The following is a 17,865-nucleotide window of genomic DNA, read 5'->3' as shown; positions in this document are numbered from 1 at the left end:
ACATTTTGGTTACACCACTGAAATGAGTTAAGATGGCCGAGAGACAGAGAAGCATTTTGGGGTGGAGAAGAAAGGGATGAAAAGGCAGTGGAAAGGCCAGAGGAGGTGTAAAAGGAAATTAGAAAGCGAGATAAAAGGAGAATAGGAGTATAGGAGTATAGCATCAATAGGAGTATAGCATCTAGATCAAGGGAAGTAATAGTGCCACTGTATTCTGCTCTGGTCAGACCTCACCTGGAGTACTATGTCCAGTTCTGGGCACCACAGTTCAAGAAGGACACTGACAAACTGGAACGTGTCCAGAGGAGGGCAACCAAAATGGTCAAAGGCCTGGAAACGATGCCTTATGAGGAACGGCTAAGGGAGCTGGGCATGTTTAGCCTGGAGAAGAGGAGGTTAAGGGGTGATATGATAGCCATGTTCAAATATATAAAAGGATGTCACATAGAGGAGGGAGAAAGGTTGTTTTCTGCTGCTCCAGAGAAGCGGACACGGAGCAATGGATCCAAACGACAAGAAAGAAGATTCCACCTAAACATTAGGAAGAACTTCCTGACAGGAAGAGCTGTTTGACAGTGGAATTTGCTGCCAAGGAGTGTGGTGGAGTCTCCTTCTTTGGAGGTCTTTAAGCAGAGGCTTGACAACCATATGTCAGGAGTGCTCTGATGGTGTTTCCTGCTTGGCAGGGGGTTGGACTCGATGGCCCTTGTGGTCTCTTCCAACTCTATGATTCTATGATTCTATTCTATGATTCTATGAGAATAAAAAAAAAAAATAGGAACAGAGAAGTGAATAAGAGGAAACTCTGACGAGAGAAAGGACTCAATGCAAAAGGAATTAGAGGGGAAGAATGAGATAAAATGGCTTCTTTTTTCAATGGTGGGGGAGAGACTAAGTTATAAGTTGAGTGTGAAAGGAGAACTGGAGAAGAAATTGCAGGAGATGGGTAAAAATACCTTGAAAGGTATATGAGTGGGCAGGACGGGGGAAATATAAAGAGAAAAAGCCTTGCAGCGGTTCTCAACCTGTGGGTCCCCAGATGTTGTTGGACTACAACTCCCATCATCCCTGACCTCGGGCCTTGCTAGCTAGGGGCGATGGGAGTTGTAGTTCAACAACATCTGGGGAACCACAGGTTGAGAAAGGCTGAATTAGAGCCTCTGAGTTGGCAAATCCTGCCTAAAACGAGATCCACTTTGAGTCCAGCGACTCAAATGAATTATTCCATGGGTAAGCAGCCTAAGGCCTGGGGGCCGGATCCGGCCCAATTGCCTTCTAAATCCGGCCCACGGACGGTCTGGGAATCAGTGTGCTTTTATTTAAAATGCATGTCTGGGTTATTTGTGGGTCCTGCCTGGTGTTTTAACATGAGCAGAATGTGTCCTTTTATTTAAAATGCATCTCTGGGTTATTTGTGGGACATAGGAATTGGTCCATTTCCCCCCCAAAAATATAGCCCGGCCCCCCACAAGATCTGAGGGACAGTGGACCGGCCCCTGCTGAAAAAGTTTGCTGACCCCTGAATTATTCCTTTTTTGTATGTATTTCAACAATCCCAATGTTTGAGAGTGAGAAGCACAAATGTTGCGAAGGTGTCGTGATCTGTTGCGGAAGAACCTGATTGAAGAAGAGACCAACCCAGACCTTGTTGTTGGTTGTGCAGGGGCCCCCCATGAAAGCTCGAGTTTCAGGGGGCCCCCAAAATGTCTGCAAATACAAATTCCTCATGGGTTTCCAAGTGATACCCGAACAGCAAGATGCCGAACTGAACGGATAACTGTGTCTGATCCAGCTGTGCAGGATAAAACAGAGGTAGCCAACCTGTTGCTGCCCCCCTCCCCAGATGTTGTTGAACTGCAACTCCCATCATCCCTGACTGTTGGTCATGCTGGCTGCAGGTGATGGGAATTGACTTCAAACACTGTTTACCCCTAGGATAAAGGAAGTAAAGGGGGAGACATCATTCATATCACCCCTGAGCAATTTGGAAGAAAGGCGGGATAAAAACCAGATAGGAGATTGGGTCTCCAATTGGTTGGAAGCTGGGCACGTACAGTGGTACCTCGCAAGACGAAATTAATTCGTTCTGCGAGTTTTTTCGTCTTGCGAATTTTTCGTCTTGCGAAGCACAGATTCCCTGGGTATTAACGGTTTTAAGAAAAAGGAAACAAACTCGCAAGACGTTTTCGTCTTGCGAAGCAAGCCCATAGGGAAATTCGTCTTGCGAAGCAACTCAAAAAACGAAAAACTCTTTCGTCTTGCGAGTTTTTCGTCTTACGAGGCATTCGTCTTGCGAGGTAGCACTGTATATATGGATGTGAGCCTTCGCTCAACACATGGGTGTAGCCAAGGGGGTGGGAAGGGGGCAGCTCCCCACCCCCACATTCTGTGGAATGTAATCCACTAAGAGCAGTCAAATAAAACATTCCTTGTTTTCCTAGAGTAGACATGCAAGGGGATGTTTGGTCCAGCCAGTCGAAACTTCCTGTTCCTCCTGGCTGGAGCATCCTTCCTTCTGCATGTGATAGAAGGTGGGCGTGACCTAACCTGCCCAGGTAACAAAAGGACGAGTCACACAGCACACCTCTCTCTTTTTCACTTCCTTCTTCGTTTGACCAGCTTCTAGCTAGGACTGCCCAGAAGCACTGGGATTATCCACCCATATGGAATAGATCCACATGTACATACAGTGGTACCTCGGGATGCGAACGGGATCCGTTCCGGAGCCCCTTTCGCATCCCAAACGGAACGTAAGACGCAACAGCGTGTCTGTGCATGCGCGGGTCGCGTTTTGCCGCTTCTGCGCATTATGTCATTTTGAATGTCTGCGCATGCGTGAGCTGCGAAAGCCGGAAGTAACGCGCTCCGATACTTCCAGGTTGCCATAGAGCGCGACTCGAACGCACTCAACCCGAAGCACATTCAACTGGAGGTATGACTGCATTGGTAACTAAGTCTGCCTTCAGGGATCCATCTGTGAACTGATGTAAGTAAACTTATTTTATTGACTTTGACAGGGCTGTCTTTACCCATGGGTGTTGGGCACCCGGGCACACTGAATTCTAGGGGGCACCAGGCGCCCACAGCTGAAGCCACCTAAGCTCTTAACTATCTACCTGTTATGAAATAATAATTTTGATCAAGCTAGAAAAACAAAATACATATATCCCTAGGTATTACCAAAATGTATACCTACTGTTTCACTAAAGGACTTTCCACTTTGTGCGCTCATTTACCAAAGACATGCCACGCCATCAGTGGCACTCTCTGCTTTTCCCCTCAAGTTTGTGGGATCGAAAGAAAAATCATCCGGCGAACCGTTTCCAACCCGCTAAGAAAAGAAATATGAGAGCAAGGGAGGGCAACCCCACGCCTGTTTTTGTTTGGAGATTTTTTTGTGGGGGAGCTGCGCTGCTGTTCCACGCCTCCTCTCTTAACCGTGCTTTAATTGCTGCAAATTAATTAAAACCTTGGAAGCTTCCCGCAGCAAGCGGCTCCGGTGGTGGGTTGGGGAGGCGAAGGCGAGGCGAAGGAGCCTCCAGCCCGAGGCTGCAACTGTAGAAGGAGCCCACGAGAGAAATAACCGGCAGTCGGAGTCACTAGCGGAGCCATGGACTTGTTTCGCCTCTGGTTGGGGATGGCGCTGGGTGGATCTTTGTACTTCGGTGGCTCATATGCTAAAGACTGCCCTGGACTTGGAATAAGATTGTGGTGTCTTTATTTTTTTAAGGATTCAGGGAACTTACCAGGAACGTACAATTCAATCTGAAACAGACCGAATTGTATAGTAGTGAGAGGCTCACACGAGCCTGCAACCAGCTATCTGCTGTGTGTGTAAAAAGGGGAATGTAAACTCTGCTAAGTAAAGGAACTTGCTAGAGCAAGTTAGGAAGGAGATTAATAAACAATATCCTTTCCTGCCACCCTGAACATTCCCACACATTCAAGTAAATCAATAAAAATACTTAACTGAGGTTCTGCACCCCCAACATATATCCTAGCCCCACACATGCCGCAACATATCTTTTCCGATACCTTCTTGCTGCACACTAAGGTTCAGAAACAAGGCATGTGCCAGACAGAAAACGCCCACTATATGGGACACAGGTAGCAAATTCATCAGGATCCCATGGGAGAAAGGGGTGCAGAGCATGGTTTCCTGTCCTGAGTTTAAAACTGAGAGGCTCAGAACATGCAGATCTGAGGCCTGGGGGGAAAGGAGCTCACCGGCCACTTGAAGTGGAAAGGGACCCGGATGGGCCCGCTGGTGGCCACGGCGTTGTGGTCAGCAGGGACGATGTCGCTCAAGGCTGCCCCAAACGTGCAGGGGGGCTCTGGAGAAACCACGGCCTGGGCGTGCTTCAGGCAGACGCGGAAGAAGAGGCGGCAGGGCTGGCCGCTGTGGCAGAAGCTCCGCAGGCTGGTGGTGGTGAAGGAGTGGACTTGAAGTTCGAAGACACCGGCCAGCTCAGCCTGTGGGCAATAAAGAGAGGGTGGGGGGAAACCAGTTAACACGGGAGAGTCCTTGCAGCCCCCTCCCTCCGAGATATTACAGGAACATAAGAAGCTATCTGCCTGATACCGAATCAGACCATTGGGTCCATCCAGATTAGCATTTTCTGCACTGACTGGTGATATGATACGATACAATACGATATCTTTATTGTCATTGTCCCATACAGAACAATGAAACTGAAAAATCTACATAAGACATTCAGAAACCCCTAAAAACTCTGAAACCCCATTTTAAAATACAATATACTCCTATAGAGACCCCTTATACTGCGTTTAAAACTAGAATTGCATTTGGGTAGAAACTGTTTCTAGTCCTAGTCTTTATAACCCTGTACAGTGGCTCTCCAAGATTTCTGGTAGGGGTCTTTTCACAGCCCTTCCTGCAAATGCCGCTAGGAATTAAATCTAGGATTTCCTGCATCGTGCACAGCAAATGCTCTGCCACTGAACTATTCATTTATTTATACCAATATTTGTATACCACTATGTCATAAATAAGGGACGCAGGTGGCGCTGTGGTCTAAACCACTGAGCCTCTTGGGCTTGCCGATCAGAAGGTCGGCGGTTCGAATCCCTGTGACGGGGTGAGCTCCGGTTGTTCGGTTCCAGCTCCTGCCCACCTAGCAGTTCAAAAGCACTTCAAAATGCAAGTAGATAAATAGGTACCACTCTGACGGGAAGGTAAACGGCATTTCCATTCGCTGCTCTGGTTCGCCAGAAGCGGCTTAGTCATGCTGGCCACATGACCCGGAAGCTGTACGCCGGCTCCCTCGGCCAGCAAAGTGAGATGAGCGCCGCAACCCCAGAGTTGTCTGCGACTGGACTTAACGGTCAGGGGTCCTTTACCCTTCTGTCATAAATACAGATATATAACCGTATTTTTCTGTGTATAACACGCTCCCATGTATAAGACGCCCCCTATTTTGGGGGACTCAAAATTAATAAAATAGGGGGAGATTGCGAAGGGTTGTTAAGCTTTTTGGGAGGGACTGCCGAAAATCAGTCACCCAACGTGCAAACACTGACAAAAACAAGTGTCGCCGAAGCCACCCATCTTCTGCCCGCTCAACGCCAGCAGCTGCCAAACGACCGCCCAATTGCCACAGCGGCAGCCAATCACAAACAGCCCTTGCGACAGCCACCCATCGCCCACCCTTGTGACACTGAGAATCTCCTGCTCGCAGCTGAAACCAATCACCCCCCCCCCGCACTACCTGTGTATAAGATGAGCCCCAATTTTTAACATCATTTTAAAATAAATAAAAAACCTCGTCTTATGCACGGAAAAATATGGTGTATCTCAAAGCGGTTTACAGTGATAGAAACATAAAACCATACAAAGGTTAAATACAGACATCAATTAAGCATTATGGAAGGATGAATTCTTAACTGCCTTCATAGGTTTGGTGGAAAAGAAAGTTGGCAGAGTTATTCCATACTGTTGGCAGAGTATCCCACAGGGCTGGGCCAATGACAAAGAAGGCTTGGTTTCTCATGGTCAAATGAGCCTCACCAACTTGGGGAATGACCAACAATGTACCTGCAGCCGGTGTTAGAAACTCGGATATATAAGCTAGGCACCAAATGGCTCCTTAAACCAATGTCGCCAAAAGAGAATGTCTAATTGCCATTTGAGGGCAAGACAGCTCTAAAGGCTTTTCAAATGATGGACTGACTGTGATGGATTCTCAGTTAAACATCTGGCTGGTTCAGATGGCAACCTTGAGCTAGGTTAAGAGCTTTGAGAATTGAAAGAAGAGAAGTCACTTGGTCCAGGGATAGTCCACATATATATTGGCCTATTATTCCAACTTCTTTTTCTTAACAGTGACTCTTCCTGCCCAGAAAATGCCATTTGGTTCCGGAAATTCATTTCCGATTGTGCAGATAAAATAGAACTGACAGAATACTATAGGGTGGGGTATCAGTGTGTGAAAACAGTCCAAATCCAGTGATCCCCAGATGCTGGAGACATCAGGCACCATCCAGACGCCCAGGAATCTTCACTTGGTCGCAAGTGGTCAAAAGCTGGGTGAAAAATGCTCCTAGCGCCTGGCTAATTTCAAACACTGCCTGCAGCTGATCTCAGTGATTTGAGCTGGGATGTAAGGGTTCAGATAATCCCTGAGGTACCCTTGACCTAAGTTGTTCAAGAACCTTGAACCTAGCTCAGCAGTAAGTGGCAGTAACAATGTCCCTTTCCCCATCCTTACTCCTTCCTCACAGCCTTTCATCCAAGCAGGAAGTGAAATGTCCACAGTGGGCAACAGTCAGCTAGCCAACCTCCAAGTTATGCTCTGGACCCAATATGCTTGCCCTGAGGCCTCAGCCCACAACCACCCTGGCCCAGGCAGGGTGGGGGGGGGCTGCACTGTAGCTGTTCCCAAAGCACAAACTTCATGGGTAGGTAAACTAAGGCCCAGGGGCTGGATCCGGCTCCGTCGCCTTCTAAATTTGGTCCGCGGACAGTCTGGGAATCTGTGTTTTTACATGAGTAGAATGTGTGCTTTTATTTAAAATGCATCTCTGGGTTATTTGTGGGGCATAGGAATTCGTTCATCCCCCACCCCCAATACAGTCTGGCCCCCCACAAGGTCTGAGAGACAATGGACTGGCCCCCTGCTGAAAAAGTTTGCTGACCTCTGAAACTTCATAAACCCCCCCCCCCCCAATGCTGCAGCCAGTTCCCAGAGTACAGTGGTACCTCAGGTTAAGAACTTAATTCGTTCCGGAGCTTCCGGGTTGGCGCCATCGCCGAATGGCGGACTCCCTCCGAGCTCCGGAGGGAGTCTGCTCGGCAGGGGCTGGGTTCTACCGCACCGGCGATGCGGGGACCCTTAGAAACCACGGCCACGGAGGCCGTGGACATGGAGACTCGGCTTGCACCGTTAGCGCCCTCCCGACTCGTGAAGGAGCCTTTTTAAAGGCTACGGATCGGGTGCCGGGGAGAAGCGTGGTGCCTTGAGTTTTCTGCTTCCCCTGCTGAGCGAAGCCGCATGCCATCCGGCGGAGAGCGCTGACTTCTTCCATTGAAAATTCGGACTTTTCAACAATAACCCGTGAGTAAATTTGGAAACCGGGTTCAAAAGGAGGAAAAAAAAAATTTTTTTTTCGAATTGGATACGAGCGGGGGGGATCCAAAAAGGAAGTCAGTCCCCTCCCTATTGTAAACTTTCCAAAACAAGGACGGGGAAACCAAGACCCAAAAAGGCTTGCATTGCTGATAAAAATCCAAAATTTCACGATGGGGAACTACAAGAACTGTGCTGGAGGAGGAACTGGAGAAGGGAAACGCAACCCCCCCCCCTGGGAACCGGGGCGACTGAAGAGAGAGCCTGGTGAAAGGAGTCGGAGATTTTGACAGCTGTCAAAATAGCTGTCAAAGTCGAAAAGCGGAGTGGATTTTATTATGAGAACTTGGCTGGTTAAATTTGATATAATTTGCTACAACTTGTTAAAATTTGGATACAAAATGGCGAATATGGATAACAAATTGACTTTTGGATTAGAGGAAACAAAGTCACAACAATCCCCCTTGAGGAGCTTCGGGACATTACAAGGATTGGGAAAGTGGAAAAACACCAATGGAACTTTACAGGACTGGTTATCTTCTGGGAAAGCTGCAAAACGGAAATAACATCTCGTCTTCAGGGTGTTTTCTTTTTTGTTTTTTTAAAGGAGACAATAGATTTTTCTATTGAAGAAAGGAAGGGACTGAACGTAAGGTTTTGCCCCTGAATAACAACCATCCCTGCAGACTTACCAAACTTTCGAATTACAACGTTTTAGCAGCGGAACAAAGGGAAATTAGACTACAACCTGGAAAGAACAATGGAGGGAGTTCTATTACAGTTTTATTAAAGACTGAAGTTAAAGTTTTGAAAAATAATGATAATAATAATAATTTTGATTTTCAAAAAAATTTATTTTTAATTTTAAAAAGAAATAGCCAGCAAGGAGTTGGGGAAAAGTTGTGATTTATGGCCTTAAGAATTCCAGGCAGACACTAGGGGTTGATGGTCAGGGGGAAATTAAACCGGAGACAGGGGGGGGAGAACTAAAACTCCAAAGGCTTGCCAACTTTGTTATTTTTTGCTGAATTGGTCTATTATTCATTATATTTTTTTTTTTATTTTCTACCTTTTCTGTTTCTATTATCTGGGGTGCTTCTTTTATTAAAAAATGGAAATTGTGGAATGACATGGGGTGGGTCTTGGGGAAAGAACACTGGGGTTTTTTTTTTTTTTTTTTTAATTATTATTATTAAGGGTAAAACAAATTAAGTTTCAATTTGAATGGGGAACTTGTTTGGCCAACAATATGAAAGGGGAATATGGTAGGGGTGGGGGAAGGGGGGAGCCCCGTAAAGTGATATTTTTTGTATTTTTGAAAAATTTTAATAAATATTATTTAAAAAAAAAAAAAAAAAGAACTTAATTCGTTCCGGAGGTCCGTTCTTAACCTGAAACTGTTCTTAACCTGAGATACCACTTTAGCTAATGGGGCCTCCTGCTGCCACCGTGCCACTGCTGCGCAATTTCTGTTCTCATCCTGAAGCAAAGTTCTTAACACGAGGTACTATTTATGGGTTAGTGGAGTCTGTAACCTGAAGTGTCTGTAACCAGAGGTACCACTGTGCTTCTGGCTGCCAACTTTTTCAGAAGCTCTTGCAGGGGTGTCTTACCCATAGACATTAGTTACGCGGGGCGCCAGGGTGCCAGATTTTGGAGAGTGCCACAGGCTGAGTGTCCAGGGCAGCCCGCTCCCCTCCTCTCAGCCGCCCATCGGAGCGTGCTGCATCTGGCTCAGGGAAGCCCCTTTGCACCCCCCTCCTGACGGGGCTGCTTGGGTGCCTGACGGGCGCGATCGGGGGTGGGCGCAGGGCACCCCTCTCTGGCCGCGTCGCTGCCTGCGCACCTCCCTGCGGAGTCTGCGAGCGGAGCAGGGAAGCGCCCTGTGTGATCCTGATGCCGAGCGAGGATGGCACAGCCGGCAAGCCACCTGATCTGCTTGCTGGCCCTCCTGTGGCGCAGACTTCCCCGGACGGGGGCATTTCAGGGGCACCAGGTGCTTAGAGGGAGGTTTCGTGGGAGGCCATCTGGGTTGCAATATGGGTGCCTCTTAGTTATGTGCAGCGCCAAGTGCACATTGGACCACGCGATGTAAAGGAGCCAGACCAAAGCGCCCCCCCCCAAAAGGTCAACAACTCTGGAAAACGGAGAAATATTTGCACCATGGCGCCGGATATGCTTAAGACAGCCCTGAGCTCTTGCGCCAGGAACTACAGCTGGATTTGGCAACATCACCTTGCCAACAAAGGTCCGTATAGTTCAAGCTATGGTTTTCCCAGTCGTGATGTATGGAAGTGAGAGCTGGACCATCAAGAAGGCTGATCGCCGAAGAATGGATGCTTTTGAATTCTGGTGCTGGAGGAGACTCTGGAGAGTCCCATGGACTGCAAGAAGATCAAACCTCTCCATTCTGAAGGAAATCAGCCCTGAGTGCTCCCTGGAAGGACAGATCCTGAAGCTGAAGCTCCAATACTTTGGCAACCTCAGGAGAAGAGAAGACTCCCTGGAAAAGACCCTGATGTTGGGAAAGATGGAGGGCACAAGGAGAAGGGAACGACAGAGGACGAGATGGTGGGACAGTGTTCTCGAAGCTACCAGCATGAGTTTGACCAAACTGCGGGAGGCAGTGGAAGACAGGAGTGCCTGGCGTGCTCTGGTCCAGGGGGTCACAAAGAGGCGGACACGACTAAACGACTAAACAACAGCAACCAGTTGAAAGTGTTCATCTCCATGCTGTCAAAAAATTAACAATTGCCTGCTGATTTCTACAAACTGTTGGTGAGTAGGGCTGTCATATTTCAAAAAGTAAAAATCCAGACACAAAAGTTCTTGAACTTTTTAAAAAATTATGGCCGAAGTTGTTGAGCTCTTTGGGCAACATTTTGCCGGACATTTTGTCGTTTTCCTACCCATGCGCTGCTTCCAACCATCAGAGCACTCCTGACATATGGTTGTGAAGCCTCTGCTTAAAGACCTCCAAAGAAGGAGACTCCACCGCACTCCTTTGCTGCCAAGGAGTGTGGTGGAGTCTCCTTCTTTGGAGGTCTTTAAGCAGAGGCTTGACAACCATATGTCAGGAGTGCTCTGATGGTGTTTCCTGCTTGGCAGGGGGTTGGACTCGATGGCCCTTGTGGTCTCTTCCAACTCTATGATTCTATGATTCTATGATTCTATGATTCTCAGTTCTCACAGTGGCCAATCAGATGTCTGTGGGGAACATGTTGCCCAGAAACGTACATCATGCTCCCCACCCCATCAACATCATCTGACCATGCCAAGGGCTCTTTCTTCCTCTGAGCTCTTCTTGCAGAGAAAGCAATGTCTCTTTCCCAGACACGCCCATCTAGAGCAGGACACTGAAATCACTCTCCCAGTCTCTTTCTTTATGCTCCCACCTTTTACAACAATAGCAAACCGTATACAGTCATACCTCGGGTTACAGACGCTTCAGGTTGCGTTTTTTCGGGTTATGGACTGCCAAAACCCGGAAGTACCAGAAGGGGTTAATTCCAGGTTCCGGCGGTCGCGCATGCACAGAAGCACTAAATCGCGCATGTGCAACCCGTGCATGTGCAGACGCGCAGCTGTGGGTTGCGAACATTGCAGGTTGTGAACGTGCATCCCGCACAGATCACGTTCGCAACCCAAGCATCCACTGCACTGACAACAGAATCTAGATTACAGTGGTACCTCAGGTTACATACGCTTCAGGTTACAGACTCCGCTAACCCAGAAATAGTACCTCGGGTTAAGAACTTTGCTTCAGGATGAGAAGAGAAATCGTGTTCCAGCGGCGTGGCAGCAACGGGAGGCCCCATTAGCTAAAGTGGTGCTTCAGGTTAAGAACAGTTTCAGGTTAAGAATGGACCTCCGAAACGAATTAAGTACTTAACCCGAGGTACCACTGTACAGTCTACATTAATTACACTGCACACTTTCCCTCCATCTTGGAAAAAGCAGGTCTTGGCCTTCCATTGGTCTCTGCTTAGACATTTCCGTTGTGCATCTCTCTCTCTCATATACACACACAGAACATTTCACACAAATTCCACCCTACTTTCCCGACTCTGGAGGTAGATATATTTGTGTGTTTTGGCGGCAGGAGGGAAGGAGACTAGCTTCCTGGAGGAACTGTAAAGACTTTATAGACGTAATACCCAGCCCACTTTTGTGAGGAAACCCTCGCACTTTTGCAAACAGCCACGTGAAACAAATTTGCTGCTCTCCTGCTTCTCCTCACTGAATCTATGGCCAGATAGCTCACCCATCAGATGCTTCCTGAAGCGGCCCTGGCATGGTGGAAATTAGACTGACCTCGACTAGAGCCAGGGCCTTTTTGGCCGTGGCCCCGGCCTGGTGGAACGCTCTGTCACAAGAGACCAGGGCCCTGCAGGATTTGACATCTTTCCACAGGGCCTGCAAGACAGAGCTGTTCCACCAGGCCTTTGGGCAGGATGCAGTTTGACTTACAGTGGTACCTTGGGTTACAGACGCTTCAGGTTACAGACGCTTCAGGTTACAGACTCCGCTAACCCAGAAATAGTACCTCGGGTTAAGAACTTTGCTTCAGGTGTAGAACAGAAATTGCACAGTGGCGGCGCGGCAGCAGCAGGAGGCCCCATTAGCTAAAGTGGTGCTTCAGGTTAAGAACAGTTTCAGGTTAAGAACAGACCTCTGGAACGAATTAAGTTCTTAACCCGAGGTACCACTGTGCGTGCTTTCCTGGAAGGGTTTACGAGAATGAATGCAGCCTAAGCCTAAACTTAATTGCAGCCGGAGTTTATTATTTATTATGGTACATTTTAGATCTCTCCTTCGTTCCTGAATTCCAGAGGACTGGACTTGATGACCCTTGGGGTCACTTCCAAATCTATGATTCTATGACCGTTCCTTCAAGGAGTCTGAGGTGGCACACGCTGTTCTCGCCCTCTCCATTTAATCCCCCCAACAGCCCTGAGAAGTAGGTTATTGTCAGAGCTACCCTAGGTCCCAGCTCACAAAGGACCAACGCTGCTTCGTTGTTAAGTATAAAAGCCTTTATTGAAGTTCAGTTTCACTTCCAGAGCCGCAGCGCGCAGCTCTACGTCTCAACTGTCAGACCGCTGATGCTCCGTCTGAGTCTCCTCCCCCCGTACACCAGTTTAAGACCCTCGCCTTGCTCCACCTTCTCCGCTGCTCTTTCCTCCTCTGGGTCCGCCTGCCCGCCGGGGTCTCGCCCTTCCTAGCCTCTTCTGCCGCTGATTCCCCTGAGCCTTCCCCCTCCCTCCGGCGGGCTTTAGGAGCTGGTTCCCCATCCGGGTCTCCTGCTGTTCCCCGCGCCTGTACATTTGAACTTGGCGCGCGCGCCCAGCCGGTAACTTTTCTCCTGACTGTTTCACTGCTGCTGTCACTGCTTCCCCCTCTGGGGGGGCTAGCTGCAACTGACCTCCCCTCCGTTGGAGGCGTGGTCAGCCCTGACTCACTTTCTCTCCCCACTGGAGGAGACGCTGGCCCTGACACATGTGACTCTTCCCCCCCACTACGCTCTGGTGGGGAAACTGGTCCCGATCCCCCACTGCTGCTTTGGGGTTCCCCTCTGGCTCCTTGTTTCTGGTGCGTCCCCCCTGGGACCCCCCTTGCCCTGACCATCGGCGCCCCCTTCTGGGAATCTTCTGATTCGCTGGAGAAGCTCATGGAATCTCTCGGGCCACTGTCATACTCCCCTACGCTGCCCTCGGATTCTTCCCCTTCGCTGTCCCAATCCTCTCTCCCCAGTGCTCCTGCTCCTGAGTCCCTGACAGTTATGCTGAGAGACAGTGACAGTCCCAAGGCCACCCAGTCAGTTTCATGGATGGGTGGGGATTTCAACCCAGGTCTCTGGTCCGAGTCTGACACTCTAACCACACTTGCATCCAGAGTCTGTTTTTCCAACACCAGGAAGATAAATAAACTTTATTCGCATTAGCAACAGTAAAACATTTCAGTATCCATAGAAAAGGAAATTCGTTATAAAAGCACAATGTAAAGTCCTGAATCAGAAAGGCTGAAACTACATTTAACAACCGTGATCCAAAACACTGCCACAAAAAGGTTCCAACACCAAGGGTCGACTCTGGAATAATAAAGATGGGTTGGGTTGGGGGACGACGACACACAGTTCCAAAACACCTGAAAGACTAATTTATCGTGGCAAGAACCAAGCGCACAAAGAGGACAGTAAAGACAGGTGTGTGTGTGTGTCAAAAAAGAAAAAAAGTTAATAAGAATATGCAAAAATGAATTGAAAATGGATGAAAATATAGAGTTATAATATGTTAAGATATAGAGGTAAGATAAATGAAAGAGGGTAAGGATTTGCTGATTTGATTATTTAAATGTATTTTTGGTTTTTATGGAAGCCGCCCAGAGTGGCTGGGGAGGCCCAGCCAGATGGGCGGGGTATAAATAAATTATTATTATTATTATTATTACAAAAGGGGGAGGTGTGAGGAGGTCAAGGAAACAAGCTAATGAGCTTAAAGTTACAAAAAATGGATTTGTTTTTAATTCTTTTTTATCTACCCGTTTTTTGTATTTTGTATTATTTTTATTTTTTATTTTTTATGTATTTTTGTATGTTTTCTTTTTTATCTTTTTCTTTTTATATGTCTTTTTTGTATTCTGTAAACTTATGTTTTTGTAAAATTTCAATAAATATTTTATAAAAAAAAAGAAGAAGAAGATCACTGTGCTTACACCCTGGTCCAGCGGAGACGGGATGAATTGCGATGCAAGATTAAAATGCAAATGGCCTGGCAAGAAAGAGCACAGGTCAGGGTGGGTAGGAAGAGTGTAAGATTTAAGTGTAAAAACAAGAGTTGTTAGACAGTGGAATGCCTTCCCTAGGGCAGTGGTGGACTCTCCTTCTCTGGAGGTTTTGAAGCAGAGGATGGACGGCCATCTGTCATGGATGCTTTAGCTGAGATTCCTGCATTGCAAGGGGGGTTGGACTAGATGACCCCCGGGGGTCCCTTCTGACTGATTCCATGACTGCACTGATGTCTATATAACAAACCTAAGAAGATTGGCAGAAATGACCGGCAGAATCCGCGACCAGGGAGAAGAGTCGGCAGAAGAAGATTGGAAGAAATTCAAGGACTATTTACAAAAATACTACAAAATTAATGAACTTTGAAAGATGCTGGGTTGAACTTATGTGGTCTCTAGCTGTTATGATAAAAATAACTGGGATTAATATGGTTTAAGTCATTAAATTTAAAAAGTTGATTGGAAAATAAGGTGTTAGTTAAAAGGAATGTTAAGAGATTAGGATTTGCTGGATTAACAACTTGAACTAGAAAACAAGAAGGGGAGGTATGAGGAAGTCAAAGAAACATGTTATTGAAAAACTTATTGAAACTGATTGGTTTTTAATATTTTTCTTTTTCTTTTTCTTTTTGTGTTTGTATAAAATTGGAAAATTCAATAAATATTTATTAAAAAAAAACAAACCTAAGAAGAGACCTGTTGGATCAGGCCAAGGGCCCATCTAATCCAGTATCCTGTTCTTGCAGTGGCCAACCAGATCTGTGGATCCCAAATAGAGGTCCATGCTATGGGGCAGAGAGGATTTCTGGGGATGCCCCTAAACAGCCGCAAATGCTGCGAGAAATCTACTAATAAAGCAATACTTCCATGTGCAGATCTCTCTCTCTCTCACACACACACACACACCACCCTAACCCAGACCAAGAAAGTTGCAATCATTAGGTGGAAGAAAACATCTGCTCTTTCTATTCCTGTCCTTCAGGTCAATGCCTTCTGCAACCAGGCGGGGGCCCCGTTGCCAGGTCAGAGAAGGGGAGTAGCCAAGGCGAGGGGCTTATCACTCCTGCTCAATATTTCATGCCAACAGCACACAAGAACGAACATCCATGCGCTCGTCTGCCCAAACAGATTGCTGAGCTAGAGATTTTTTAAAAGTCTAGGACAGTGGCGGCCAAACAGTGGTGGCTGTTGCTGAACTCCCATCATCCCTAACTTTTGGCTATGGCGGATGGAGGTTTGAAAAGGCAAAAGTTTTGGAGAGGAAAAACCCAGTTCACAAAGGATTCAGCAACAAGTTTTCGTGGGGGCCGCAGGCAACAAAGACAAAACGGCGCTTTGATTCAAGAAAGATCCCGTTTCATTTAACTGCTCTTCTCTTTACCACTGACACACACACAGCAACCAAATCTAAGCAAACTTCAACCCCCAAACTTCTCTTTTTAGAACACCGTCATCCACTCTAATTAAAATCCCAGTTTTGGGGAAGGGGCTGTGCACAGACAATTCTCTAAATCCCCTAACAAGAAGACATTTCCAGATCTTGCCCTTTTAATCACTGTGCAATTGCTGCATCAGAATCTTAGCCTCACCAGACACCCGTCATCATCGCTCGTGCAAATAGCGTTTTCCGAAAGTGTGTCCAAAGTTGGCGTACTGAGCTGCCTCTGGAATAGTGATGGGGAAGCAATAAATGCATATACTGTACGTACATCAGTCAAATATCAGCCTGCACCCCACCTCTTCATTCAATCTTGGATTTACCCTTTGCAGGGGAAATCTGAGGGTTTCTTGTTCAAAAAACCTGTTGCAAACAACCCACTTGCGATATGGCAACAACCCATTTACAGTAAGAAGCCCTTGTCAGGAAGCAGCCTAATTAAAAATCACATTTTGTCTTAAACGCAGTACAAAAAACTTCTGAAGACAACAGCAGATGTGCTCCACACAAGTTCCTTTCGCTTTACCAACCCAGGCCCAGATTCCTTTAAAAACAAACAACTTCCTTCTGTTCTGCTCTATTGCCGAAGGGTTTAGTAACAACCACAGTTGCTTAAATTAAGAGTGTTGGATGAGGACTGGGCCACTCAGCCATGACCCTCACCACATGACCTTGGTCCATCAACCTAACCTACCTCAGTTGCTGAAAGGATAAAATGGGGGGAGCCATATATACTACATTTAGGTCCTTGGAAGAAAGGCAGGATATACAGTTAATAAGAAGGAACTATTATAAGGATCCAAAGTTTCTTGACAGCACTTGTTTAGGCAAGTCCTATCTAGAGATTGGCCCAAAAGGCTGCACACATTTCCCACCCATACACAGTAATGTGGACTAGAAACTTGAAAACCCCGACATCTGACACGTCCTTCCTTTTACTATGAACACCTTGTTTGAGACCTCGGGGTTTGCAACCTGAAGGCTGGGGTGCCAAACGCAGCCTTCTTCCCCAGAGCGCACGCAAACGGACCAGTCTTCTTCCATAGGTACCAACTCCCTGGGTCCCCGGGCACCCGCAAAATTCTATTAAGGGGCTCGTGATACCCACAAATTTCGGTGCCAGGGCCATGCATGTTGCACGGCACCCACGGCCGCGGGGCCAAGTTGACACTCCTGTCTGTCTCCTACTCAACAGCAAAGCTTGGGTAGGTAGATACCCAAGTGTCTGTACACACACGAGCGCAATGGCTACTTTATTCGCAGCAAACCACCTGGTCCTCTTCGGATTCACCTAAAATCGCCGTAAACAGGCATCGGGAGCGGGAGGCAAAGGCACCTTTAACTCCTACACCCCTCCTCGCGCGTAGGAAACGGCGCGTTTCGCCAGCGGGTCCGGCTGCGCGCTCTCTTTACGCGCGAGAATCCGATCGCTGCGCACTCACCCGCGGGGCGCACAGCAGCGCGAGGAAGCCGGAGAAGAGGAGGCGGAGAGCCATGTAGCCGGGACTCCAAGGAGAGGAGGAAGGCGAGCTCCTGAGACTCTGCAGAGAGCCAAGTCCCCGGCGAGCGGCGTCCAAGAGCAGCAGAAGGGGGAAAGTGGAGCCAAAGCGGCGGGGAGCGCAGACGAAGCCGCAGGTGCCGCCCTGGGGAACAGGCTGGAGATCAAACAGAAGCAAGAAGGCACGCGCGCAGCTTATGAATGGAAGCGTAAACGGGCCCCTCCGAAACTCTTATAGGCAGGGCGGGCCTTGGCCCCGCCTCCGGCAGCCAGAGGCCACGCCCCTCGGAGAAGCAAAAACTTTCCAACCCGCTCCCCCCCAACCGACTCCCCCCGACGTCTTCTCTTTTCTTCTTTGCACAATGAGACCTGCTAGCTGCTGTATTAGAGGGAACGCCGAGAGGAAACAGGCAGGACGCCTGGGTCCCCTTGGAAAAGTCGAGGTAGAGAGTGGCTGGTTGGTTGGAGCAGAGAGTGGCTGGTTGCTTTTTTTCCCTCTTTCTTATTCAGTTCTCTCAACATGCAGCAGCTTCAGCAAGATATATAATGAAATATGG

At 47.8% G+C, this 17,865-nt stretch overlaps 1 protein-coding gene across 1 annotated transcript in view; it reads right to left on the bottom strand.

The window, feature by feature from the left end:
* DLL3 (delta like canonical Notch ligand 3) overlaps positions 1-17,510 on the bottom strand; it is a 186,314-nt gene extending 168,804 nt beyond the window's left edge. Inside the window, exons 1-2 of the mRNA XM_083627437.1 lie at positions 17,253-17,510; positions 4,228-4,473 (exon numbers count right to left, since the gene is read on the bottom strand). Coding sequence (XP_083483563.1) covers positions 4,228-4,473; positions 17,253-17,306 — 300 coding nt within the window. The 5' untranslated portion in view covers positions 17,307-17,510. The remainder of the gene's footprint in view (positions 1-4,227; positions 4,474-17,252) is intronic.
* Between the last annotated feature and the right edge of the window lie 355 nt (positions 17,511-17,865).

Source organism: Podarcis filfolensis (assembly GCF_964270895.1).
Source record: "Podarcis filfolensis genome assembly, chromosome: 8".
Lineage (NCBI taxonomy): Eukaryota > Metazoa > Chordata > Lepidosauria > Squamata > Lacertidae > Podarcis > Podarcis filfolensis.
Note: the sequence above shows the minus strand (reverse complement) of the source record. Positions and strands in the feature narration are given on the sequence as shown.